The following is a 27,573-nucleotide window of genomic DNA, read 5'->3' as shown; positions in this document are numbered from 1 at the left end:
GGCGCTAGGTATCTTGTCTATATCACTTCTCCCTTCCTCTTCTTCTTTGACAAGGTCTTAGTACGTATGTAGCCCAGGCTGGTCTTGAATGTATGTCCCTCCTCCCTCAGCCTCCAGAGTGATGGGATGACTGGAGCACGCCACCAGCCTGGCCTCCATTAGCATCCTGGTCTCTATTAATCATTGTGACTTTTGAGCACCATGTTGGGCAAGCTGTATGTGCTAAGACAGGTGAGGAAACAAAGCTGTCTTCATCCAAAGCCTGTTTTGTGGACCGGGCCTCACAATCCTGCTTTTCTAACGCAGTTACCAGACTGTTCACTGGAGCGTCCCCAGAACCCGCTCCTGGGGGTTGTGATCGGACCACACATCCCAGGATGTCTGGCGAACTGTGGCTTTCCAGCGCACGTCAGGCACAGCTGCGTGAGCCTGCTCGGTTCTGGCTGCCCAGATGGGATCGCGAGTTCATAAGCTGCTCCTGACTGGGAAAGCACCAACTAAACTTCGTAGAGAAAAATATGTTCATTTATTGAGCACAACAACACAACACAAAGCTGGAGAGGGAGTGAGGCGAGAACGCAGACAGCGGTGCGCCTGACACGGGGGGAGAGGGAGACGGAGGCGGGAGAATGCCCGGCTGAAGGGACGCGGCTCCCTCGAGTCCGTCGCGGTGGTGTGTGTGCATGGCTGGATCAGCAGTCTCGGAGACGGGGCCCAGTCTCGGCCTTCTCTGTGTCCCACCTTGGCATGCTGGGCACTGCTGCGTGGCTGAGACAGAGCGGAGGGGCAAAGTGTTCTGGGAGCCTGGCTGAGCCTCAGTGCAATGAGAAGCTGATCCCAGAGGAAGGACTAGAGCTGTGACCACTTCCAGGCCACCCGGGAGCTGCTGGGTATTCATGCGGATGGGCAGGCGGCCACGCAAATGAGTTCAGTGTAGCCGTGAAGCCAGGGGCCGGAGAGGCAGGAGCAGGTGTGTGGAGCGGGGAGTCTGAGTGACAGGCTCCGTATGGCTTTGCTTGGTGAAGGCAGCACAGCCTGGCCGGCCCTCTAAACTTTCCACGACGTACAGCACAGACCCAGGTTAACGCTACATATGGACACTGAACAGAGCCACGGCACGTGGTGTGGGGGTGAGGAACAGGCATGTCGGAGACCTGGAGTCTGGGGACACTGCTCCTCCTGCACTCAGCTGCAGGGAGTCTTCTTGGGGCTCCTTCCAGACCTCCAGAAGTCACCTGTCCCATTGGACACCTGCAGCTGCTCATTCCTGCCAGCCCTGCTCGCTGCTCCCCTTCTCCCTCTGCAGGGGGGACGCCAGGGCTGTGAGAACAGAGAGGTGTCTGGCATATCTCCTGCAAAGGGAGGTTCTCTGGTGAGGAAAGGGCTTCCACCCAGTCCCTCAGGTGTCACCTCCTGGAACAGAAGTGCCTTGAGCCCCAGCCTTCCCTTTCCCCTCCAAAGACCCCCACCTCTAGGCCTCACCTGAAAACTGCAGAGACCCAGGTCAAGGCTCTAAGGATCACATGATGAGACAGACCCCAGTCTGCCCTGCCCGGCAGAGGGAGCCACCACCTGCTTTTACTGGCACCATGACCTCTGATTTGAAGTTCCTGGAAAGGAGACCAGGGGATGGCAGCAGGGAGGCATCCCCACCCTCTCCTGAGTTCAGAAAGAACACCCCTCATCCCCGCAGTAAGGATGCCCCAGACCACCAGGAGTCTTGCTGCCTTCTTCCTGCAAACAAGGAGGCTCTAGAAGCTAAGGAATCGAGCGCTTCCCCCTTGTGGCTGCATTTACAATCTGCATCTTCGCTGGCCAGGCACTACCATGCCTCTGTGAGCTGGGCTCGCTCCTTGTGCAGATGATCAAGCTGGAGTCAGGCAGGCCCTGCTTCCCTCGCCCTGGTCTAGGCCCATGCATTCAGCAGCTGCCTGGGGTTTGGGCAGCCCTCTTTGTCCTCAGGGAGATGCCCAAGCCCTTTCCAGTGTGGCTGAACAGCCTGGGAATACGTACTGTTTTTTGTTGGCCTTTCTGAAGAGGGTGGGCTCCGAGCAGTAGGAGGATTTCCCCTTGTTCCCGATGCTCAGACAGCTGGAGCAGCAGCCGCAGGGCCCAGTAGCCAGGGGCCCCCGACGCATGGGTACCAGGCTGCTACTGATGCGCAGGGAGCCGTTGACCAGGCAGTTGAGGGAGCGGCCACCAGGGGCTGAGGGCCGTGGACCGTGTTGGCAGGGCAGCTGGGTCAGGGCAGGGAGAGGTGTGCTCGGGTCTAGAGCCGGTGCTTCACTGATGGTGTTCTCTGGGGAGCTGGGTCTGGAGGCCTCAGGGGCCGGAGGGATGGGTGGCCTGTTCTCTCCCTCCAAGTGGATGCCAGGGCTGTGCAGGTTCATATGTAGCTTCCGCATGTGGTGAACCACGGCAGCCGCGTTGAAGGCTTGCTGAGGAGGCAGGGGAGTGTCTGGCCCTGCAGCCCCCATGCAGGAGATGGCAGGAAGGCTGCAGGTGCCAGCTTTCTATTTCCCAGGGCATTGGGCAGCCTGGGTGCCCATTTCTCATTTCACAGAGGGCACCGGGCACTCTGTTGCCTGGTGGTTGGGAATCCCTCAAGGAGCCCCTCCACCAGCTTGGGCCAGCTCAGCCTCCCAGGGCCTTGAACAGCCCAGCTCACCCTCCACTTGCTCTTAGCGAAGTTCTTCTGGATTTGGAGGCTGACAGATGGGTAGAGGTCGTGGTGAAGGGCAGTGTTTCCATCAATCCTGTTGGGTACAGGAAGGGACCCTGGATGCTGGAAAGGTGGCTATGACACCCAGTCCTCTATAGCCCCTGCTCCAGGAGGAGGGTGACTCTGTCCCCTTAGGCAGGTCATAGAGGGATGGTTCTTTGGCCAAAACAAACACTTCTAAGCAGGATTGGCAAATGGCAGCCTGGGGGCAGGTCTACCCACTAACGGCTTTCGTAGGTGAGGTGTCACTGGATGCAGCCACATGTGTTCACAGGCATCTTCTGTAGCTGCTTCTGTGGATGCCGAGTAGCTGCCATAGACACGGTGTGGCCCACAAAGCCTCAACTGGTCACTATGTGTCCCCTCACAGAAGACATTCACAGACCCTGCATCATGAGGCTCTAGGTTCACTATCTGTCTCCTCACAGATGTCCACAGATCTCTGCCAAGGCACTGGGTCCTCAATCTTCTTTAGTCCCAAACCCTGCTTGGAAGTAAACTGCTCATGAAGGCTTCCTTAGTGAGGCCATCTAATGTGGCCTTCCCTTTCTATTCTCCTTGGTCACTTACCCACCTGTCTCTAAATGTTCCTCAGACCTGTGCCCATGTGCATAATTGAGACAACTACCAGGGAACCCAAGAGTCCCTAATCCTCAGGATCCAGTGGTCTAGCTGTGTGGTATCTCAGAGATGGGCTGTAGGCATCCATGGTGAGCTGTGTAACTCATAAAGAGAAATGGGGGTTTTGAGTGACTGAGGGGCTGGGCTTCAGGCCAGGGATCTGGATCCTACAGGTGACACAGAGGTCAAATGGCAGGACATGCTCAGTGGTGTGAATGGCAAGACTCAACCTATGGCTAGCAAACAGCCTGGTAGAGCCTGAGAGGTCTCAGGTCTATGTGGAACAGACACGTGCGCCAGAAATCTTGGGACATGACAGTGGAGAAAAGGGCCAAGGCAGACGGGGAAAACACGGATAGACAAACGAATCCAGGGTTGCTTCGGTAAAAAGTTGGAAGCTATTGAAAATTCTTGAGCAAGGAAGTAATATGAAAAAGAAAAGTGATTCAAATTTTATTTTTTGTTTTCCCAATTGGCTGACTGGTGGTCTCTGTTAAATGCCTTACGTAGCAGGCTGGTTATTGTTACCTAGAGCCTCATGCAGGCCAGGCAAGCCCTCTTCCATGGAGCTACACATCTACCAGGTTCTGATCTTACAGGGATGCCCTTCAGGATAGGGTTGCTTGTATATAACAAGGTAACTTGTATATAACCTTACACTATGTGGGAACTGGAAGACAGCGCCCTCTGTTGGCCTCTGAAGGTGGCCTGAAAACAACTGTTGCCCCCAGATCAGCTATCCTGAATCTAAGCTGCAGGACCACAAGGGACTGATGGACAACTGTGCGTCTCAGTGCCTGCCTGTGAGCTTCAGGGCCAGCTGGCTGCAGGGGATAGCCATGGAACTGAGTCAGCCTGGCTTGGGAGCCAGGAAGAGATGAATGACCCAGAGACGCTTGCTTTCCACTCACCAGGGGTGCCGCAGGGCCTTCTCACAAGTGTACCGCTCATTCGGGTCCTTCTCCAGCAAGTGACAAATAAAATCCTTGGCTAAGGGGAGGAATCAGAGACCAGATTTCATGACATGGAAATTCACTTCCGGGCTGGTGGGTGGTAGTGAGCACGTCGTTCGTTAGCTTATCTTCCAAAGAGGCAATTTTAAGAGGCTTAAAAGAGAGAGAGTAATTCCAAAGCGCCTGAGAGCAGCCCACCACAAGCCACGAGGGCGCCGCAGGAAGCCTCACCCACACGGCACGGCAGATGCCTCACCAGTCACGAAGCGCCCGTGTGCTGGAACACCAGGTGCACGCATTGGCACGGGAACACGTGGGCCAGTGTGTGCTGCTTTCTCCCAGCGCTGATGACCACTCAGGATCCCAGAAGCATGCACGGCCTCCCTCTGGTGCACATGGCACGTGCCTGCCTGCCTGTGTGCCGTGTCCTGCTCTCTGACCCCAGGGTGGGTCCTGCCTTCAACCCTCACCTCCGCCAAGCTCTGCCCTCCCAGCCTGCCATCTGAACCCCACTCATGCCCCACACTCTCCAGGCACCCTGCGCTCCTGCCTCCAGACAGAAGCAGAGCCTTAGCTGCAAACGCCTCATCTGGCCTCTGAACTAGATGAACATTTCTTTGCTTTCCTCTGCAGCTCCTTTTGAAAGGGCCCTGGGGATGTGGGAGAGCAAAGATGGCCATCCTCTTGTCAAGACCTTTCCTCTTGAAGCCTCCGCCTTGTCTTTCACACCTGCTGGCCTTACCTGACTCAGAAATGTCATCCCAGAATGGAGACTCAAACTCGTAGTAACCCTCTTTGATCTTCTCAAAAAGCTTGGACTCTGTTTCCTCATAGAAAGGGGGGTACCCGCACAATCTGCAGGAGGGAAAGAGGGGGCAACATTAGACATGACTTCTTCCTGGGCTAACCTCCCCTCCCCCACCCGCCTTCTTCCACACACATTCATGGTCAGTGAGGGGCCCAGATCAGCAGTGTGTCCAGGAAACTGGGATAGTGGAAGTGCCTCTGATCAGGGAGGACAGAGTCCCCACGAAGGGCACGTGTAGGGCCAAGGCCTGAAGAGGACTCTCTGGACCCTTTGCACATCATCCCACCCCTGAAACCCTGCACTTCTGACGGTGTGCGCATGCACATGCACGTGTGTGTACATGCACGTGTGTATACATGCGTGCATGTGTACACATGCTTGGGCTCTGGGGTTTCCCAGGGAATGATCCGGTGCCGGCTTCTGCTCACAATATGTAGGTGATAACACCAATGGACCAGCAATCCACAGCCTTGCTATAGGGCTTCTGGGCCAGCACTTCTGGAGCTGCAGAAAATTGATGGCAATATCAGGGCTGGGCCAAGAGAGGAGGCCTTGGGGGTTGATGCTAGAGGCCAGGGAAAGTCATAGAGACGAGGACAACCGGGTGGGGGTGAAGAGGTGTTTGCATCAACTCAAACCCACTAAAGGGTCTGTGTCTCCCCCAGGCAGAGGAACTCATCCACGACACCTCCATCAGCCGGAGCATTTCCTGTAACCCTGCCTATGAGTGCCTCACCAGAATGGAGGTCTCCAGGGCTGTCTCTTCCATCAGAATGAGTACCCTGAGAGCAGCACCTGCCTCTCTGCTCATATGGGGGAACCCAGGGCAAGGACCAGCCACCCATGTCTTCCCCTTCAGAGCAGAGATCATCAGGGTGGTCTCTTCTGTGTCTTTCCCACCACAGCAGGTACTCTGGAAGGCAAGGGCTCGCACCTTTACCAGGTCAGGAAGCGCCCAGAGTGTCAGGGACTTGGCCATCAGACCCTGGGTACTGTTGAGGGCAGGATTTCATGAGCTCCCAAACTGGGAGCTCCACAAGGGCATGAGTGGTGGTACCCTCTGACCAGGGTCCCTGAGGCGGCAGAGGTGCCTTCCTGGCTTATCCTGTGAATCAGGCTCGGTACCCATGGAACTCAGTGTGTCCGGGGGAGTGACTGAGACTTCTGGGTAGAAAAGAGGTTTCCTCTGGGAGCCTGGGCTCTGCTCCCCACTTCCCAAGCTCAAACAGGTGATGATCAGCTAAAAGGAAGGGGCAGCAGGTGCAGGTGAGGACATTCTGTGTCACCTTCCTCCCTTTGTTTCCTAGGAATGCTCTTACCAAGTACCCTGCCAGGTGCCACTTGCCTTTTCAGAGGCTCTGGCACCCCTGGGCTGTTGAGACATAATGCCTAAGTATCTCAGCCACCCTGCACATGCCTTCAAGGTCTATATTAGGGATCCATGGCCCCAAACTCAACATAGTATGTGCCCAGACTCCTGACATCTGAGGTCTCAAGTTTCTTCTAAAGTAGGAGGAGAAGAGAATGGTTCTTTCTTGATCTAAGTAATTTTTTAAAGTGTATGTACATGTGTGGGCTTCTGTGTGTATGAGTGTTGAGGCCAGAACATCATTGTTCTTCCTTGAGAACGCCATCCACCTCCTCTGAGACAGGGCCTCTGTGGCCTGGAGCTCTCCAATTAGGCTAGACCAGCTGGCCAGTGAGTTCCAGGCCCTCTTGTCTGTCTCACCAGTACAGAGATTGAGCTATGCACATCATGACTGGCATTTTGGAGTAGGTTTTAGGGATCAAGCTGACGTCTGCATGTTGTAAGACAAGCACTTCACCTACTGAGCCATCTTCCCAGCACAAGATTTGGTCTCTGGCTCTGAGACAAAGTCAGGAAAGGTGTCTTCAGGAATGGAAAGATGACTTGAGGCTCCAGGAAAAGGCTCAAGGCAGGGTGGCTTTAAAGATGCAGGTTAAGAGACAATAGAGGATGTTCCAGAGGCAGATGGATTGCCTGAATGTCCTGCCTAGATAGCCCACAATGCAGAATGTGCCGCACGCTTACCCTGCCTCTATGAATTACATCCCTATGGTTGGTCAACAGCTTGGCTGGCTTCCCCCCATTCCCAGACTCACCCACATAACCCGGAGTCCCACAGGCTGTGGACATGACACCGTTCTGCTCCATTTTGGACAGTCCGAAGTCTGTGATCATGATCCTGGAGTTCTCTTCAGGGGTGAGGTAGAGCAGGTTCTCAGGCTGGAGGGGACACATAGCACAGGACACGGCTGCTTCAACACACAGCTGTGTCCTTCTCCTCACTAGGGAGTTTTCTAGGAAGCTGAGGCTTGGGTTTCTGACTTCGAGGAGACTTCCCTCCTCCCTGCTGTTCCCCACAGTTCTGTATTTTACATATGGTCCTGGCTTTGTTCAACTTTGTAACCACCACCACCCACACATAGGCACTATTCCAGACCGTCTGCTGCCTGAGGCAGCTAAACCTTGGCTAATTATGTCTAAAAGCCTACTGCAGCCACGGAGACCCTTGGCACGCATTGTGCTAGATTTTGATGGCGTGGGTTACTTGGACATCCTAATAGGGTTAGCATAGTGAAAGGTTCGGGAAAAGGCCAAGGTACAGATAAGCCATAATCAGCGAGCCTCAGCTTGCCTAAGGAGTCTGAGGGCTGAACAGGGGCTACAGGGCAGCCCAAGCAGGCCAACCCCTCATTTGAGACAGACCCACTTCACAGGACCATGCAGTTTTCCAAGAGTCAGTGTGTCCCACCCAGTCACCTTCAAGTCTCTGTGGACGATGCCGTTCTCATGAAGATATTTCACTGCAGACAAGACCTGCTGGATCACTACGCTGGCATCCTTCTCTGTGTACACACCACGCTCCAGGATCCGATCAAAGAGCTCCCCACCAGAAACACTGCAGGCCAAGGGACACAACAGAAATCTGCTCTTAGCTCAGCTCGAGGACCACAGCCTGCTAATCTGTAGCTGTGAGGACTGATTCGTGCCCTGAGGTGGACATGAATTTAGCTGGGGTAGAGGATCACTCCAGGCTCAGAACCCCCCTGCCCCGTGTGTCTGAATGATGGCACTAGGGGCCATTTCTTTGAGTCAATGTGTTTCTGTCTAGAAACTTCCTTTACTATTCAAATGTCCCTGGTTGGATGGTTCTATAAACCAATAATCCCTTCTTGTGGGTGCCTGGCTGGGAAGCAGGCAACCATGACGACCAGCTGGGGTGACCCTGTCACTGGGCAAAGTATGAGAGAAGGTGTGAAAAGGAGACTGATTGTTCACACACTTACATTTTGGTTTCTACCCATCACTAGATTTTCAAGTATGGCCACACAAGTATTCTGAAAATCAAATAGTATGTGATGTCAGGATACAGGGGGCCAAGGAGCAAGTCTGGCCCTTCATCCCGTGGATCTCACCTGTACTATTTTTGCTAGAAGTTTTCTAGTCAGTATTGAAGCACATAAGTGTCAACGAACTCACTATCTCCAGTGATAGACTAAGGTTGCTTTTGGCATTTTACACATACATATCATTTGTGTGTGTATACGTGTACTGTACATGCATGTGTGACTGTGTTCATAGGTGTGTAGGAACACTTGTGTCTGGGCATGCATGCGTGTGTGTGTACTTGTGGAGGGTATGTGGGGGGACAGAGGGTAACGTTGGGTGCCTCTTTCTATCACTTTCTACCTTATTCTTTATGACAGTGTCTCTCTTTGAACCCAGAGTTTACTGGTTTCAGTAGACTTGCTGGCCGGTGAGTCTCAGGGAGCCCCGTCTCCACCTTCCCAAACATGAGCACCATACCTAGCATTTTACATTCCGGGGATTTGAACTCAGGCATGGTGCTTACATGACAAGCACGTTACTCACAGCCATCGCCCCAACCCCAGCATTCTCACTGACTTTGCGGGAAGCCTATGCCTGCAGCTCCACCCCTGGGAGCACAGGGGACAGGTGGGGCGCTTCTGTGGGTATGGATGACAAAGGGACCTTTTCAGCGAGAGCCATTTGAGTCTCATGGAAGAGCACACGCACAGCCTGTGCTAACCTTCAAGAGCATCTCCTGCGAAAGTCGTTCTTTGTACTGAATTGGTATCCGTCTGCCCATGCTTTCCCCTGGAGTGATGACAGTACATTGCTGTCCAGTCGATGGACATGGAATGGTCAAAACAGTGCCAAGAAAGGCTTCTGATGGCTCACACTGTGTCTGGCATTGCCCCTCCCACCGCTGGGTGGTGGGGCAGTCCCGGAAAGTCCCATAGCAGCACAGAGCATGGACATCTTTTGCTAGCCCACAGGGAACACCCTGACACTGGTAAGCCCACACTACTACAGGGTGGGCCCGAGCCTGAAACATACCAACTGGGAGAAGACAGACTTAGAGCAGTCAAGAGCCTCCATCTTATTTATTTATTTTTGGAGGTACATTCTCACTTTGGCCCAGGCTGACCTGGAACTCACTCTGTAGCCCCAGGCTGGCCTCAGACCTCTGCCTCTAGAGTGCTGGAACTAAAGGTGTGCACCCCCATGCCTGCTTAAGAGACTCCTGAGCTAATTCTTCTGTTGCTGGTGGTGGCTTTTCAGTGACATCTTCTGCTTGCTCTTCTCCCTCCCCACTGGCCTGCCTCTCCCGGGTCTCTGGGGAGGAGGCGCCCGCACTCACAGCTGCATGACGAGGTAGTAGTGAGTGGTGCTCTCGTAGATGTCTTCCAGGGTCACGATGTTCTCATGCTTGATCCTGGGAGAACAAGAGTCCCGGTGAGAGGTCGGGGCCCAGGTGGCCCAGGCAAGGAATGCGGCCCTGTAGTGCCTGCCGAAGCACTGGGGTGGCAGTGTTTAGGAAGACTGGGTCTCTGAGGAGCCTTCCTAGTGAGGCTGCCATGAAATGATCCTGGGAAAAGATTGCTAGGATACTGGTCAGCCCACATTCTTTGAATGAAGAATTGATCGTCCTGCTTTCAGGGAACAAGAATTCAAGAATTTCGTTACATTTAACCAAAAAGAGAAATTTAAGAGTTGAGTAAGAGCCAGAGTTGTAGCTCAGGGGATAGAGAATATCTTAGCATTTAATAGGGTGTGAGGCCCTGGGCTTGAGCCCAGCACCACCACCACACACACACATACACACACACATACACACACACACACACACACACACACACACACACACACACACACAGAGAGAGAGAGAGAGAGAGAGAGAGACAGAGACAGAGAGACAGAGAGACAGAGAGACAGAGACAGAGGGAGGAGCTCTAAGGATGGCTGAGAGAAAATCGACACTAGGTGACTCCATACAACGGGACCTCGTAGAAACTCTGTTGGAAGAAGGCAGACATGAGCAGGCAGGACCCAGGTTAGCTGTGCCCCTCCCTCTTTGGTGGCCATGATGGTTTTCTCCTGTTATGTAGTACAGGGGTTAAACACTTAGACTGACATTTCCCTCAGTGCTGCAGCCACTGGTAAGCTGTCCATGCTTCAGTAACTCCCAACCTGTGCTCAGGCAAGCAGCCTGATTAAACCCAGTGGGACACACACACATGTGTAGAAGGGAGACTAGTCAGGAAAAAGAAGGGGCTCAGCAGGAGTGTGAGGCGAATGTGAACAAAATACATTACATATATATGTATGAAATTGTCTAAGATAAAATTGAATTTTTTTAAAAAATAAAAAAAAAATCCTTAGATTGAGTTTCCTAGGTCTGGATTGGATTCAACTTGGCAGTTCCTGACTTGAGCTAGCTTTCTCAAATCTTCTGAGCCTCATTTTCTTTTCTTATTTATTTATTTATTTATTTGAGAGCAACAGACAGAGAGAAAGAGGAAGAGAGAGAGAGAGAATGAGTGCGCCAGGACCTCCAGCCACTGCAAACGAACTCCAGATGCGTGTGCCCCCTTGTGCATCTGGCTAACGTGGGTCCTAGGGAATTGAGCCTCGAACCAGGGTCCTTAGGCTTCACAGGCAAGCGCTTAACCACTAAGCCATCTCTCCAGCCTGTGAGCCTCATTTTCTGTTTGAGAAGTACATTTCTCTTGTATGCATTAAGGATTAAGAAATAGCACATGAAAATGCAAAGTACAGTGCTAGGGGATAACAAACACATAACTAGTAGTAACAGTGCTATTTAGCATGTCTTAAAGTCGCTGAGCTGGTGGAGGGGCTCCTGGGAGGACTCAACCACCCAACTATTCTTATAAGCTACCTTCTCAGTTATTCAGTCATGGAACAGATATGTCCTGACTAGTGTGTGTGCACAGTGCAAAAGAAAGACCCCTGTACAAGCCCCTCCCCCCTCCTCCCACTCCCCTCCCTGGAGCCCAGGCATTCCATGTAGAGCAAGGTGCACATCTGCATTCCATGTGTCCCAACCAACTTCTTTCCATTTCCTTGACATCTACACTTTCTGCTCTCTAATCCAAATAGTAATGTAATGTTGGAATAGCCCCTTTGGTGGATACTTGCTTCCTGTCAGGGTCCTTTTATTAAGAATTTATTTGAAAGAGAGAGAAAAAGAGAGAGGAAGATAGAAAGAGAGAGAAAGAGAATGGATACTCCAGGGCTTTCAGCCACTGCAAACGAACTCTAGATGGATACACCACCTTGTGCATCTGGCTTTATGTGGGTCCTGGGGAACTGCACCTTGGTCCTTTGGTTTTGCTGGCAAGTGCCTTAACCAATAAGCCATACCTCCAGCCCCACAGGGTCACTTTGAATGCTTTCCTCTTATTGGTCAATCTCAAATTAAGCCAACCACTTCTGTAGCAGTTCCCTTCTTGTTGAGACAAAACGCCTGGCCAGAAGTAGCTTGTGAAAGGAAAGGGTTGATCTGGGCTTATGATTTCAAGGAGAAGCTTTGCAATGGCAAGGAAAGCCTGGCTAGAACACGCAGCAGGACACCACATTGCCACCTCGGCAGAGAGGCTCTCAACACCCAGTGAGCTGGCCTCAAGATGCACCCCAGTGACACGCCCCCTCCAGCAAGGCTCACCTCCCACAGGCTCCACCAGCTGTAGACCATGTATAAGGGTTCATCACAAATACAGGAGGCTACTTCCTTCCACAACTTCCTTCCCAGAACCATGTCTTGCATCTAATCTTCGTGTCCCCCATGTGATCCTGCCACTGTCTTTTCTTGTTGCCTCACTCCAGGCTTCATAGCTGTGAAGGTCTTACAGTGTGTCTCCTTCATCCACTTTGAGCACATCTAAGAGGGAGGCTCTAACCCACTCATATCATGTGTCACCTGACATAAAATCCTTCTGTGACTTCTCCTTGCTCACAGAAAAGAAGCCAACATCCTTCATGGCATGTACAACCCATGCAGCCCTGTGTCCCATTCCGAATTTTGGTTGCACGGCCTGTCCTTTGATGCTGCTCTAAGTCAAGGGGCTTCCAGTACTCACTGTCTCCTTATACACTTCCGATTCCACATGCACTGCTCTGGGCTTGCATTTCCTTCCTGCACTGCCTCTTTTGTCCCCACACCAGTCCACTCATTCATCAAGGCCTTTCTTTGAAAATGCATCTGATACATCCACCTGCACAAGGTGCGCTTGTAAAAATGGAACCACACCCCCTCCACACATCACCTCTACATACCAACCTCACTCACCGCCTCCACTCACCGCCTCCACTCACCGCCTCCACTAGTGTGCTACAAGTCAGGTGGGAAAGACTTGTCAGGAGCACCTTTGTTCCCCTGGAAAATGTGAGCTACTAAGGGTGCGGATTGTCTCTGTCTCATCCTGTGGTCCTGATTGTGTGTTCATGTGCCTGACATACTTCTGGTACCTCACAGACATCCCAGAAGGCTCACTGTAAAATATCTGATGACCTGTCCATCGCCCTCCCTCAACAGCTCCTATGCTGAGTCTGCATTCAGGCCGGCAGAGGTTAATCTCCAAGTCTTCTACTTCCTGTTATCGATTATTCATAATGGTCCTTTTAGTTCACTCCTCTCTGGCTAACAGTGCACAAGACAGTTTGGCCACTAGTGGGCTCACTAGTCACTTTGCTGGGGAAACACTTCAGGCAGGATGGGGTAGTTGTCTGAGCTTAGATGACTCACTGACCTGACACGCCAATTCAAAGGAGCAGTGCCTTCGAGTGTGGAAACTGGACCGTCTGCAAAGGTAATTGGTAGAGGACAGGCAGTATCCCACAGCAGTACCAGCCCTGAGACCACTCACCTTTTCAACACAGCGATCTCATTCTCCAGGCTGCTGTCCCGAAAGGCAGGTGACTTTTTGATGCACTTTAGGGCAAAAAGCTTCCCCGTCACCCTCTGTTTCACCAGAAACACTTCTGAGAAAGCTCCTCTGAGGGGAGATGCCAAGACACACAATTTACTTCTGGTTAGTCACAGAGCACTCCAGGGGCAAAACCAAATCAAACGTGAAAATGAGGAAGTTGTGCCTCACATGAGCTACATGAGGACAGGGCTATGACGACATGCCAGTATGTTTTCCTTCATAGATCATGTGGGAAGGAAAAGACCCTCACTGGGAAGGAAGACTCGGACCAGCCATCTGCTTTTCCTGCTTCTGTGACTTGGGAATGACTACCATAGACTCAGTGTTGCGACGTCTCCACTTGGCCATCCTTCTAAAGAAAGGCCTGCAGAACGTGTGCTTTTTGCTGTCGTGGAGGGGACAAGGTAGTAGCACTGGGGGACAGTGGAAGGGAAGAGGCTCCCATATCAATTTTAATTAATTATTTGTTTATCACTTGCTTAGTTGTTCTGTATGTTTGGATCAGCCTCAAACTCCATGGATCAGGTGATTCCTCCTGCCTCAGCTCTACAGGCATGTACAATCCACACATTGCTGGTCATCACTCCTAATCAGTTTTCAGAGAATGAGGGGCTGAGTGTCCTCTCATTCATTCTAGCAGTTTCTGTAAGGACAAAAGACAGTGCAGCAGCTTCCGGGCTGGGCTTTCTGTCACACAGTGGATGGAACCCAGTGGGAAAACAGACGTCAGGGGTTCTCGGCAGACCAGGCTGTCAGGAATAGCAGTTAGGGTCTGCTGGTACAAGTTACAATCTAAGCTTTTTGGATTACAAATTTCTTAACTTCTACATATCCAGTTTCCTCATCTGAATAGTAGTACTATCAATCATGTATGATTCATAGGTGATGGATAATACTCATTTTCAACTCAACATGATCTAGAAGTACCCAGAGAAAGACTTCTGGGAAGGTCTGTGATGGAGTTTCTAGATTGAGTTAATTGAGGAGGGATACCCCACTCTGAATGTGGGCAATACCATTCTGTCAGCTGGAGTCCAAGTCTGGGTAAGAAGCAGAAAGTGAGCCAAGCACCGGCTTTTGTCCAACTCTGCTTCCTGACTGCCCACAAAAGGTGACCAGCCACTTCAAGCTCCCACCTCCATGACGGACGACTGTACCTCAAACTATGAATGCCAACACATCCTGCCTTAAGTTGCTTTTGTCATAGCTGTGAGAAAAATAACTAATACTGTAGGGTTATTTAGAAGATTAAATGAATGAGTATCTGTCACTTTTTAAAAAGTTTTGGACATCTATAAGAAAAATATATGTTTTAGTTATGGTTAGGGTTTTGTTACTCAATACCCCTAAGTGGAAACCTAGTGATCCTAGAAGCAACAGAATCTAAGTGAGAAAAGCACTGAGCCAGCCTATACCCTGCTTTCTGGGTCATGGAGAACAAAGGCCTCATGCCCTTAAGCTTTTGTAAAGACTTTAAACTTCTGCCTTGGAAAATATTCTAAATTTCTTGTGTGTTTCCTGTTCACTCGGCTGCACTTGAAAGGGAGCTAATTAAGCCTCAGTGCTTGCTCTGCTCACTCAGTCATCCGCCTCACCCTCCAGCTACGATGCCACAAGCACCTCCCAGAGCCTTCGACACCAGGGATGCGAGGTGGGAAAGAGTTTCCATTCTGAAGGAGCCTGCAGACTGGTAAGCAATGCCAGTCAGGAAGCGATGAGCATGGTTTTGGAGAAGCTATCAGGCACTCGATGGCCTCTTATTGGGGACTTTGTCAGGCAGGGCAAGTACTGGTCTAGCTTAGACTCCAGGATGGCACATGATGAGAGCACAGATGGTGAGCACAGGGCAGCTGCAGGGTTGGTCTACTACATGATCACAGCAGACAGCATTTGCCATGGCCACAATACACACTCATGACGGTTATGATGGGATGCTTCCTAGAAGACAGAGTGCTGGAGAAAAGGGCAGCTCTGCTTTCTGCACAAAGATACCACTTGGGATAGTGGAGAAGGAGTAAAATACATGACACTCAAGTTTAAGAATATGCTGAGCTCAGTTTCGTTTTGTTCTCCTTTACTTTTTTGTGGTAGGGTCTCACTGTAGCCCAGGCTGACCTCGCACTCACTCTGTAGTCCCCAGGCTGGCCTAACATTCACAGCCATCCTCCTACCTCTGCCTCCCAAGTGCTAGGATTAAAGGCGTGCACCACCACGCCCGCCCGGCTTCTGAGCTCAGTTTTGAGGCATGGATGAGACAGTAGAAAGACTCAACAAGACTTCAGGGGGCGAGGGAGGAAGCATGAGCAACAGCAGGAGGTAAGGGCAGCACGGGGGCACGGAGCAGCACAGAGGGCTGGGCAGCATGGTTTACTACAGGAGGCAGCGTGTTATGGGAGCTGAATGTGCATGGACGACAGACCTATGCTTGGTTTTGCATGGAAAATGCTCAGTAAATATTTCAGGAATGGACTAGGATTACTAGTGTGTTCTCTTCTCTAGATGACTTTCCTAATCTATGGAATGGAAGAAGTTCAGTTACAGAGTCTTACAGATTTCTTTCCCTTGAAATGTAGTAGAATCTACCTTCCGAGTTCTTGTGTTCACCTTCACATTTTGGGCCCACATGGACGGTCACTGCTTTCTAAGCTGACACCTGCTCTGAGGCCTTTAGGAGAATAACATCAAATTAGGGTTCTATGGTTTTCCTGTATCTGGGGGCGCCTGACAGGACGCTGCATGTAAATAGCACCTCTGGTCTTGCCACATACAGCGATTGGAGTCACTGTTCAGCCGCAGCTGTCATATGCGCTGTGCTGAGGCACAGAGGACTCGCAGGGCTCGGCTCTTCCTTGCCGGGTGCGGAGCAGAGAACTGGCTCTGAGCAGCCGTGGTTACATGGGTCAACATGCAAGACCGGGAGGGTTCTGGGAGCCAGGAGGACTGCATTAGAGCTGGGTCAGGCTCTACATAGTTCACCAGTGCTGTGTGCCTTGTGGTTGAGGATGTGAGTGGTGTGGTGGCTAAGGAGAAATCTCTTCCTGGGCAGTGGACGGAGGAGGACTGGCTGGCTGTCATAGTCCTTGCTTTGGACTCTGGGCCCGGAAAACGGGGGTCTGGGTAAGTCTAAGTAAGTCCGTTCTCCCAGGTGTGTTAGTGTACGGTTGAGGTCACAGACAAGCAGCCTTTGTCACAGGATCCTGGTGAATCTGGTTCCCCACTGCCCCTCTCTCCACTGCACCTAACTTTGTGGATCTGTGAGTCAAAGGGTTCTGTAGCCTGTCTTCCTCCTGAGGACCATATAGATTAGTTTAGTAGATCTTGAGGACCATATATAAATCTATTATTTTAAAAGCACACAGACTAAAACAGTATTAAGACATTGCTGTTCATTTTCTTGAGTGGACAGGGACCTCATGGATACATGTTTTAAAAAAAGGGTCTATTGCAGAAGATGCAAGACAGGGAAGTTCAAAGGTGACAGGTCATGATATTTGCAACTTGTTTAGAAATATTCAGAACAATACATGCATGTGTGTGTAAAGCAGCCATGCCTAGCAGCGTGGAACATGGTTACGGAGCCTCCCATACCCAACCTGGGGGTGCTTTGGCTCGCTCTAGAGAATGGTGTAGGTTTTGCCTGTGTTCTGTGTGCACCCTCCTGTACATGTTAATTCATTTCTATGTTCCTCATACGCACACTGTGACGTGATGGTGGTGTCATTGTCATGTTGTGCTGTGTGGGGAATAAGGACAGGAAGAATCCTGAACTTGTTTAGGAGTGGTACATTGTACATTATTTTTCAGTTGTGTGTAGGATGTGCATATGCATGAGCATACCTGTTAAAGTGTGAGTACAGCGCGTGCATGCACAGAGTCTATGTGGAGGTTGGAGGACAACTTTTGTGTGTGGTCTTCTTCCTTCCCTTCTTGGAAGGGTCTCTTCTTCATAGCTGTGCTCACCAGCTGAGCTGGTCTGCAAGTGGTTTGTGGGAAATTCTCCTGCTTCCATGTCTCATCTTGCTGCAAAAGGATTACAGAAGCCATCCACGACTTCCAGCTTTTATGTCAGGTCTTGGGCTCTGAACTCAGGCATTCAGGCTTGCATGGAAAGTGCTTTAGCCACTGAGCCACCATCTTCCCAGACTGGTGATGCACTTTTCCCCCAACATGTGGTTCTCTGGTGCTGGTCTGAAGATCTGAGGGTGACTATAGGAACTTTTGGCATTTGGTGGATCTGGGGCTTGGTGTTTGTTGTGTTCCTATTCCACCTTCTCCTTGTGGTAAAGCATATTCACAGCTAAAAGCCAGCTCTGTAGTCTCTCAGATTGTTCTATGTCTCTCATGTCTCTAGGTTGGCAGGTTTTGCAGAGAGCCTCTCTAAGCTCCATGAGAGAGGGTGGGTCTGTCTTGAAGTCTTCTGGCACAAATCTAGCAGAGGCTATATATTCCCCTGGTAGCCTGAGCCTCCTTCTCTCCAGATCCTATGAGTTTGGGGACACTTAGCAAAGTATATCTGACTCACAAATGAGTCTTGGCTGTCTCCTGCCAACCACCCCTGCCTTAGCAAAGACAGCTGATGAAAAGCCAGACCTCTGACAAGCAGCACGGCCTGTGAGTGCCGGCGAGTCCTGAGCCTACGACCGCCCATGAGGGGAGAGCCGGAGGCCTCTTCTCAGCTGACGCTGGTGCCTGTCTGTCCGCAGCAGGACTGCAGGCATCGCCATTGCCAGAGGTCACTGCCTTCTGTTCAGGGCAGGAGAGAGTGACACTCTGACAGAACTGGTGAGTGAAAGCTTGCTGGCAGGAGTGGCCCACGGACCACCTCTCATGTACCACTCCTCCTCACCAGCCAGGCCCAAGTCACCCTGGGTCACTAATTTCAGATAGGGCTCTGAGGAGGCGCGGACTGGTGGCCTAGAGCTGCTGGCAGGTCTACCAAGGTCAGAGCCTGAGAAATCCTGGGGGACAGGTGTGACTGAATGGAAAGTCAATTCCAGACACGCTGTCTGGACTCTACCAGCCATATCATTGCTGTCAAGGGGCAGGCCCAGCCGCTGCTCTAGGCTGAGCGGAATGTGAGCCAGAGTTCAGGTAAAACACTGAAGAAAGAAGAGACTATCTGGGAGGGGGGCAGGGGAGGTGGAGGAGGTGAAAGCCTCCAGCCCTTCCTTAGAAGCCACTTATGTTTGTTTAAAGTAGCGAGGCTTGGCTGTGTGATGGAAGAGATGAGAAGCTGGATGAGGAGGCTGATGAAAGGTCCAGAGTCATTGTGTCTCTGGACGTGCTCTCAATTCCTCTCTTCTGTGACCAGGGCAAGAATCCTCAAGTTGCCACAGGTCTGGAAGGGGCACTGGAATGGCTCAGGACCCAGAACCTGAGGACTGGCTGGTGTTCTCTGAGGACTCCAGTGTCTTCATTCACACAGGACCTGCCCTGGCCTCACCTCCCCCAATGCCATAAAACTCTTCCCAGGTCCCTTAGAGGATTGAGAGCAAGTGAGCCCCCCTCCCCGGGGCCTCAGTCCTCCTCAACCCCTGATGGCCCGAGTCACTCTCCTGACCCCCACAGGAGTGTGCCCAGTGCACCGTTCTCTCCGCCCTGCACTTACGATCCCAGCACTTCCATGAAGATGAACGTCTTCCGGATGTTGGTGGTCTGTTTCTTCCAGGAGCTGCAGTCCTCCTCCTCCTGTCTACCCATCGCCTCCAGAGTTGAAGCTATTGGGGAAGCTTTGAGGGAAGGGGGGGAGGACGGAGGTGAGACAAGATTTGATCAGAGCATCTCTCGTGAGATGAGGACAGGCTGCAAAGTAATCTAAAACATTCAAATCCCGGCATAAGGAGGGAAGATTAGGAGGAAAGCCTGGAAAAGGGGCTGGGGAGGCGGCTCAGCGGCTACAGGTGCTTGCTTACAAAGTCTGCTGAGCACCTATGCGCTAGTAGAGTGTGCTTACATCGATCAGCATGGGAAGACTCTGCTGCAGGGGATCTGAGCTGAGCAGGAGTCTCCTGTGTTGCCCAAAGGATGGCAAGAAGTATTCAGACTCCATTCTACCCTCACAGCTCTGTCTCCTCCAGTCGCCCCTACACCTCCTGTTACAGTGTAGATGAAGGACACGGTGTCCTCTGCCGCTCCCATGACATCTACCAGTGCTGGGCAAGTCGTTACTCAATTCAAATAAAGGCAGATTGAATTGTGTCCTCACTCTGCATCATAGTTTTTTCTTTGACCGTTAACATACATTTATGTAGCACCTAGGATGTGCCAGGGCTGGACAGGCATGACGGACAGTGTAGACTCTCCTGCCTGGGGCAGCCAAGCAAAGGAGACAGGCAATAGTCAGTGGTTAAGTGCCAGTGGGTAAAAGGGACAATGGGGGCACCTTTTATCAGATCAGGGAGGGTGCTGTGAGCAGATCATTTTCAGGCTGAGACAGGAAGTTGGCAAAGGGGCCAGCCAAGCAGAAACTACAGGAAGCTACTTCTTGACAGAAAAATAAACCACAAAGGCTCCAAGGGAGAGGAGCACACCGGCGTCACAGTGCAGTTGGTATTCACAAACACCCAGGTGTGGGTGCTTGCCTAGAGTCCCAGCACTCGGGACGTGGAAGCAAGATGAGCATGCGTGTTACGTCATGCTTGGCTGCACAGCTTTTTCCAGGCCAGCCCGGGCTGTGTGAAACACTGTCTCAAAAAAAAAAAAAAAAAAAAAAAAGGAAGGGCTGGAGAGATTGCTCAGTGGTTAAAGGCACTTGTTTGAAAAGCCTGATAGCTTGGGTTCATTTCCTCAGTACCCACATGAAGCCAGATGCACAAAGTGGTGCATGCATCTGGAGTTCATTAACAGTAGCAGGAGGCCCTGAACCACCCATTTCCTCTTAAGTAAATAAGTAAACACATAAGTGTTAATGAACAAGAAACAACAACAACAACACAAGAACAAAGGGAGAGGAGTGTGGTGCGCTCCATCCACCAGTATGCACAGCTGCTGGATGTCTGTGAGTAATGAGGAAGACACCATCTATGCCAAGGCCCTCTCCCCACTTGACCCTATGGAGAAATGGGAGAATATGTCTAAGGCTGTTCCTTGTAGGCAATAGCTCCTGATCTCTTTTAAAAAATAGGTTGGAGAGATGGCTTAGTGGTTAAGGCACTTTTCTGCAGAGCCTAAGGACCCAGGTTCAATTTCCCAGTACACATGTAAGCCAAATGCACATGATGGTGCATCTGGAGTTCATTTGCAGTCGCTAGAGGCCCTGGTGTGCCCATTTTCTCTTTCTCTTCCTGTTTATTTCTCTCTTAAATAAATAAAGATATTTAGAAAAATTTAAAAAACAGCATAGAATCCCTGAGGCCTTCTAGTAGCCTCAGAAAAGTAAAGTTTGTGTTTCCACATTTTGCATCACGTGAACAGCATAGGTTTGGAACCTAAGTTTGAATCCTTGTTCTGCTATTACTTGCTGTCAGATTTTTAGCCAAATCTGGCTGTTTCCACCTGTCAGGGTGCTCAGCATTGGGAGTGCAAGAATGCCACCCACCAGGCCTCAGGAAGGAGAATGGGAAGTTTCATTTTGTTGCTGTCCACTTAGGCACATCAGCCTCTTACTGGGCCAGCCTCCAGCAGCCACTTGTTACTGGGTAGGTATTTCAGGTTGGGCAGTCTTGAAGAATACAGGGGTTCCGGACAAAGGTGAGGAAGTTTACTTAACGGATCAAAGTGGGCAGGTTGGTTGGCATTGCTCCCTCTCTTACTGTCTCCCTCAGCAGAGCAGGTGCGATCCTGGCTGATCAAGACTGGGTCCGTGGCTGTGCTCAGCTGCCCCTGCTGGAGTGGTGGGGGATAGCGGGCTGCTCTGCAGCCTCTGAGCAATCTTTGCTCCGTGCTCCTGCCTTCCCACCACTCCTCAACAGCTTCAGAAGTGTAGAGCACTCTGAGCTGCAGCGAGCCATGGAAAACATCTTTCCGCTCACCCCTCCTCCCATGCACTGGATCCTAACAATTTAGTGTCATCATCAGTGCTATGTGAAGATTCAGGGCTTCAGATCTGAAACCCCAGTCCTTCCAGTGGCTGTCTCCCAACAGCCAGTATGTATGTCAGAGAGACATCCTCAGACCTCCAAGCCCAGGATGGGTGGCGGGCCTAAGGTGGACAGGAAAAGGGCTGCCCACTCCCCTGCCTAAGTACTGCTGCTTTCTACAGGAGCCCTCTGCAATCTAGGCCCTTTCAGAGGAAATGAAAATAAATTCCGAGAAGCTCCAAGCTCCAATTTTGTTTGCTTCAGAACACTTGCTCCTCACTCTGTTTCCAGTAGCAATTTCTATCCACTGTCAGAGCGAGGAGCAGCCCTACAGACGTCTCCTGAGGATGTGCTTACATGCTTGGTCTCCAGCTGATGGTGCTGTCTGGGAAAGTGTGGCACCTTTAGGAGGTGGAGCCCCGCTGGAGGAAGCGTGTTACTGGGGGCGGGCCTTAAGGTTTTGTTGCTGGCCCCACTTCCTGTTTGTCCTCTGTTTACTGCATGCTGATGTAATTGGGTTTGGAGTTATTCCTGCCACCATGAAATTTCCTCTTGAAACTGTAAGCTGAAAACAAACCCTTTCTTTCCTTATGTAGCTGCTGGTCGGGTGGTTTTTCACAGCAATGGGGGACAGCTTACTCAAAGCTCCTGGCAAAGAAAACGACCTTGCCTGTGGAACCATCTCCGAGTTGCTTTTTTTTTTTTATTTTTCTTTTTTGGTTTTTCTAGGTAGGGTCTCTCTCTAGCCCAGGCCGACCTGGAATTCACTATGGAGTCTCAGGGTGATCTGGAACTCACAGTGATCCTCCTACCTCTGCCTCCCGAGTGCTGGAATTAAAGGCGTGCACCACCACGCCCGGCTGGAGTTGCTCTTTTATATAGTGGACATTAAGTATCACCTGCATACCCAGGACTATATACAGGCATGGCTAAGACATCAGCCTGGCCCCCCAATGCTACCAAGCTGGTTGGCTACGTAAATAATAAGCAAGTAAAATGCTTGCTTAAAGGGCAAGGATTGTGCGTAACAATGCAGAATCCCCGGTGCCCATTACCGTGCCTACTACACACCAAAGGTCTAGCCTATGTTAAACACTCAAGGGACTGAGTGGACAGTGGGCTGGGAGGATGGCTTTGGATGGGAGCTGGACTTCACGGGGTGCGTTCTCAAGTCTGTGCAGGGAGCTGTGGCCCCTTTAGCATCTTTGCTGCGTGCCTCTGCCTGTGGCATGGTGGCTGAGAGTCAGAATGACCCCAGGGGACCTAATTGTATTGCTTCGTGCTGTCATTATTGCATAGGAGCAGACAGTGTAGGGCCGGTGGGGGACCTGGGTCTAGTCCTTGGTCAGCATCTCTAGGCCAGTCAGAGAGGCCCTCACTCCCAGATCCCTTCTTTAATCCATTTAACGATCTGAATCTGTCCTGTCCAAAGTCAACATCTTCTCTAGAAAGTGACTTCATGTGCATGGAAACTGCCTTGTAGTTTGGGGCTGGTCTTCCTGGCCTCTGGGGAGGGACCACAGAACTGCTTCCGAGAGGGCCAACAGTCCTGCTGTAGCCTTGCTGTGGACTCCACCTCTGAGAGCAGCCCTGCCTGCGCTTCTGGGCACAGGTGGTCTTGTCCCTGGGGGCAGCCAGCCTGCCTACTAGTGAGGTGTTGGTGAGAGATACCTGGGCTGCGAGGCCAGAAGGCAGGCAGCCTCCCCCATCAGCTCTCTCTCCTCTCTTCTTGCTCTTTTTGGTTTGGGTCAGCCTTGATCCTACAGGGAACTCTGGGGCAGATGAGGCATGCCTGCAGTGTCCTCCTCACTGCCATCACAGAGCCCATGGTGCCAGAGTCTTGTGGGCATCATGTTGTAATCTAAATGCACTTGAGCCAGTCTTGTCCACCACTCACACAATGCAGGAATGGCGTCGTTTCCAAACTAGCCTGGGCAGCCAGAGAGGTGAGGCCAGGGCTGGGGAGAATAGTGGAGAGGCGCCTCTGCAGTCTTGAGCCCAGAGCTGGTGCTCTCAGTTCTACCAGGGGAGGGACATCGTGCTGCCTCCCTGCTTTTGCTTGGAGCTTCTGCACAGGGAAGTGTGACTCACCGTGGACATGACCAGCAATCCTGCCAGGCTCCCAGAGCCTGCCTGCCTCTCTACTGACTTCTGAAGAATCAGTGTACCCCAAGACTTTCTTTTCCTTTTCTGGTGCTAAAGATTAAACCCAGAGCTTTGCATAATAAGCAAACGCTCTACCACTGGGCTCCACCCCCACCTGCCCCAGGTTTCCTTACACTCTCCATGAACTGTGCAAGCACAGCTAGGGCCCATGGGAGAGAGGTTATCTGCTGGATCATCTTTAATAAGAACGTGCCCTGCCTTGTAGCTGGGGCACTTGGAATCATGGACTCATTACACAGAGCCTGAAGGCCGAGGCTGGGAGGTTTTCTTTGCCTGGCTCCAGTTTCCTGAACTCTGGTCCATACAAGACTCTGCACTGTCCTTTGGGTTGGGAACACTTTAGAGAAGCCAACCTGGGCTTCTGTCTTGGCTTGTACAGCCCAAGGCAAACTGCTATTCACCTTTGAGCTTCCATTGTGAAAAGTGGAGACTGAACTAAATTAGGGTTCCCAAAGTCAGTCTGACAGGATGTGAGCTAGTCATGAGGGACTTTTCATGAACAAGGAAGATTTGCAGCTCCTGTGGTCTCCTTGGAGATTGTTGGTCTACTGTAGCTTGGTTTAGTTTCTGAGGACTATTAAAGGCACTTCCTTATTCATTTTACCTGGCATTCCCCTCATTCCCTGGATGCTGGAACTTTTCTTTAATGACACCCTTAGCGAGTATCTTGGGTTGTCCAGAGAGTATGTTGGCAAATGTGGACAGAGCCATTTCTAATGGTCTGCATGGATTCTTTGTGAAGAGCACATGAGCTTCCCAGCCGCCTGCCCCCGCAGCCACAGTCCTGCCTTCCTGAGGTGTCACGGCACATGGCTGGGTCTGAGCAGCTGTCACAGGTCATGTCCAGCTCGTGGCTGCAACCCAGCAGCTCATCAGCCAGTCAGAATGCAGCACAGCACCTTTAAGACTCCTGACCACTGTGGGAAGGGACACAGAGGCCCGCACCTTCTCTTCCCTGGCCCTCCTGCCACTTCTGCATGTCAGTTGCTGCTCACAGAAGAATGGAGGGAGAAGGGGTTTTAGTTGTGCCTACAGTTTATTTTAGGTACCAACACACGTTTCCCATTTAAGTTCCACCATGTCATTCTGTTGCAGTGACAAGCCACGGCTTGTGTGACTTAAGGGGTAGCATGCGTGCTTCACAGCCCACTCTCCGTGGCTCCCATGGTGGCTGAGAGGTCAGAGAGCAGGGACAATACAGAGAGCAAGGAGAGAGGCTTTCTTAACCATCCTGGCTTGTCTCTGAGGTAGAATGTGTGACAGTCATGAAAGCTTGTGCAGCCTTTTCTAGCACCATGTGCTGGTGCACGGCCCTCAGCAGCAAGCATGAAGTCAGAACAGGGATAGCGGACAGCAGTTCACCCAGGGTTGGCGTGACAAGAGGGGGGCTGCTGTCCCCTGAGCTAGGCCTGACCCAGTGTGAACACCCGTCTCCCTGCGGGCCTGACGTGCTGGAAGTTACATTTCATTTCGTTGATTTGTCATGGCCCCTGATGCAAACCCACCACTTCACCTGGTCCTCAGCTGAAGAAGCAGGAGCTGGCTGCTACAAGAGGCAGCAGCGATGTGTGGTTTCCTCCCCAGGCCGTGTGTGGTGGAGTTAGGGGTTAATGCTTGCTGCCTGTATGTCAGACCCTGCTTGCTGGGAAGCCTGACTCTCAGGCGTGAGGTGCCTCCTCTGTGCAGACGGGGCTATGGCAGTTCGATGTCCCGGCAGACATTGCTGAGGCTCCCAGAGAGGAGTGACAAGGGCCGGTGCTTGGGAGGCAGTGTCGACCCAGGCGCCAGGCTGCCAGTCTCCCTCTGGGACATGGGCCTGACACTGGCTGCCTGTGCCGCGCTGCTCCTGCCTTCTTGCCAGCAGCCGCCTGCCCAGCCCCTCAAACCCGGCCATGGCAGCGTGCCTGCGGTTGTAGCAGCCGCCGCCGTCACTGCCACTGCAGACGCAGCTGCGGCCGCGCCTCCGCCTCCCTCATTCATGCGGCACCGTTCACTTCACTCCCGGGCTCTGCGAGCCTGCGGCTGCGCGTCACTCATCACTCGTCACCAGCACACACTGGTGTGGCGATTTATTTCTGGCCGTGTGTGCGTGTGTATGGGGGGGGCGAGGGGAAGAGGGGAGGGGGAAGAGCTCCTCTTTTAGAGGGGGAGGCTGTTTCCTTCTGGCCAGAATTGCTCTTGGTCCTTAGAGTACAAGTAGCCATGGACAGCCCTGGCGGGACAGTGGGCTATAGCTTAGCTTGGCTATCTTGCTTAATGACTCTCACCACCTATCTGATGGATAGCGATGTTCAGGGGAAAGGGACCCAGAAAGACAGATAGTGAGAATGATCTGGCTCCTCAGAACCCAGGTCCCCAGACTCCTTCAACCAGTGTCCTTGTCATTCAACCACAGAACCTGTTGCCCCTGTTCTGGAGGTGGCTGCTGGGATGTCACTCATCCCAGCCTTCTGTGTTATGACGCTGTCTGTCATGCAGCCCAGCACCTGACTGACTCCTGGGGGACACATGGCTTCGATTAGCTGGGAATGGCTGAGTCGCCTGGAACAACCGGATGTCTCAGTAGTGAAGTGGGGCTCAGGGCTCTGTGTCTACTGCCCAAGCTGCTCTGGCTGCAGCTCAAACCATTTGCTTACGAGGACCTAAGGCTTTTCCCAAAGTTTCCTCAGCTTTCTAAAGAGGACTACACACACACACACACACACACACACACGGTTATCCACAGCAGCATGATGAAGGAGTCACTGGGTGTATCGTAAGATGGAGTGTGGAAGGGCTGCCAGCTGCAGCCAGCTTTGCACACCTCTGACCAGCAGCTACCTCATCCACACTGAGGGAAAAAGGTTCCGCCACTGCCACATGTGAAGTGCCATCCCTAATAGGTACTACCAAGCGCTTTGTGCCCTGGTCTGGCTTGGATCTGGGTCTCTTCTTCAGCCCTGGCTCAGCTCAAGTCAGTAGGACTAATAACCTGGTTCTGCTTGTGACCTGTGATCTAGACAGACCCTCTCTCCTTAGCACACAGGATCTGTTTGCCTCTCATGACCTGCCTCAGAGAGTGCCCTCATGACGGGCTTGTCTGCCTTCAGTGCAAAAGGCTGGCCAGGCTCATGCTGCACCCGCCTGTCATGGGCCCCATGGGGGTTAATGTGCGTCAAGTTACATGTGGAAAGAAGGGGCCACAGTGTGGAGGGGGCGGGTGATGAATCCTGAACTGCCCTGAATCTTTTCCAGAGAACTGCACTGAGGAAGTTTGAAGGCAGACAAGCATACCCCTGGGGAAGGTGAAGGAGCTGTCTTGTGACTGACAGCAATAGCTGCCTGTGTTCTGCATCTTAACAACACAGTCTTGGCCTTGGCCAGGGACAAGGAGCAGAGCCCTGCAGGGAGCCTGATGCAGAGCCAGAGGGCACCCATTTCTGGGTGTGCACAGTATCCACAGGCTGTTTACGAGCCGCTCTCTCCCACCCCAACAATGAAGTTGGACAGATGTGTCCGAGAGGTTCGATGATGGAGGGTGAACTGGAGGTCCTGGCACTGCCAGCTCAGAGCCAGGCGCTCAGCTGTGCATACTGCTTTCCCCTACGTGAAGCCCATCCTGATCCCCCTGGCCACAGCACTGCAGCTGGGAGTGAGTGACAGCCAGAGAGCGCCCCCCCCCCCCCGCCCCCAGCTTCCACCTGATCCCCATTCAGTCCGCTCTTACCTCGAGACCACAACAGAGACTGGACCTGGCCTGAGTAGAATCCAAGTAGCCTACAAAGTGCCTGTTCAAACCCCTCTTCTCCAGGCACCACGTGCCCCGTGCCTCCCACTAGGCAAGATAACCCCCCAGGCCCAGGGAAGAAGCAGGTTGTCTTACCCAGGGACGCAGATGAATGGTGCTCCTGGCGCCTGCCCTCCTGCTCCTACAGGTCTGGGAGGATTAGCTGCTCCAAAGCTTTAACAATAAACCCAATTAAAGGGGAGGAATGTAGGGGTTTTCTTTCCCACGACTGTAACCAG

General features: G+C 52.0%; 1 protein-coding gene across 2 annotated transcripts; it reads right to left on the bottom strand.

The window, feature by feature from the left end:
• Nucleotides 1–503: 503 nt before the first annotated feature.
• Camk1g (calcium/calmodulin dependent protein kinase IG) lies at nt 504–27,573 on the bottom strand. 2 transcript variants are annotated; one of them, XM_004653229.2, is made up of 13 exons: nt 27,431–27,573; nt 18,993–19,113; nt 13,322–13,450; nt 9,796–9,870; nt 7,890–8,028; nt 7,229–7,352; nt 5,533–5,608; nt 5,039–5,151; nt 4,255–4,333; nt 2,669–2,756; nt 2,014–2,438; nt 1,483–1,610; nt 504–1,352 (listed from the first exon to the last, which is right to left on the bottom strand). In XM_004653229.2, the coding sequence occupies exons 2-12, from the start codon at nt 19,082–19,084 to the stop codon at nt 1,520–1,522; spliced, it is 1,431 nt and encodes a 476-aa protein (XP_004653286.2). In that variant the 5' UTR covers nt 19,085–19,113; nt 27,431–27,573; the 3' UTR covers nt 504–1,352; nt 1,483–1,519. The 2 variants fall into 2 exon arrangements, with proteins under 2 accessions (XP_004653286.2, XP_045016632.1); XM_045160697.1 differs by having other exon boundaries at nt 504–1,320.

Source organism: Jaculus jaculus, chromosome 1 (genome assembly GCF_020740685.1).
Source record: "Jaculus jaculus isolate mJacJac1 chromosome 1, mJacJac1.mat.Y.cur, whole genome shotgun sequence".
In the NCBI taxonomy this organism is placed as follows: Eukaryota; Metazoa; Chordata; class Mammalia; order Rodentia; family Dipodidae; genus Jaculus; species Jaculus jaculus.
The sequence above is the reverse complement of the archived record's forward strand: the minus strand, read 5'-3'. Positions and strand labels throughout refer to the sequence as shown.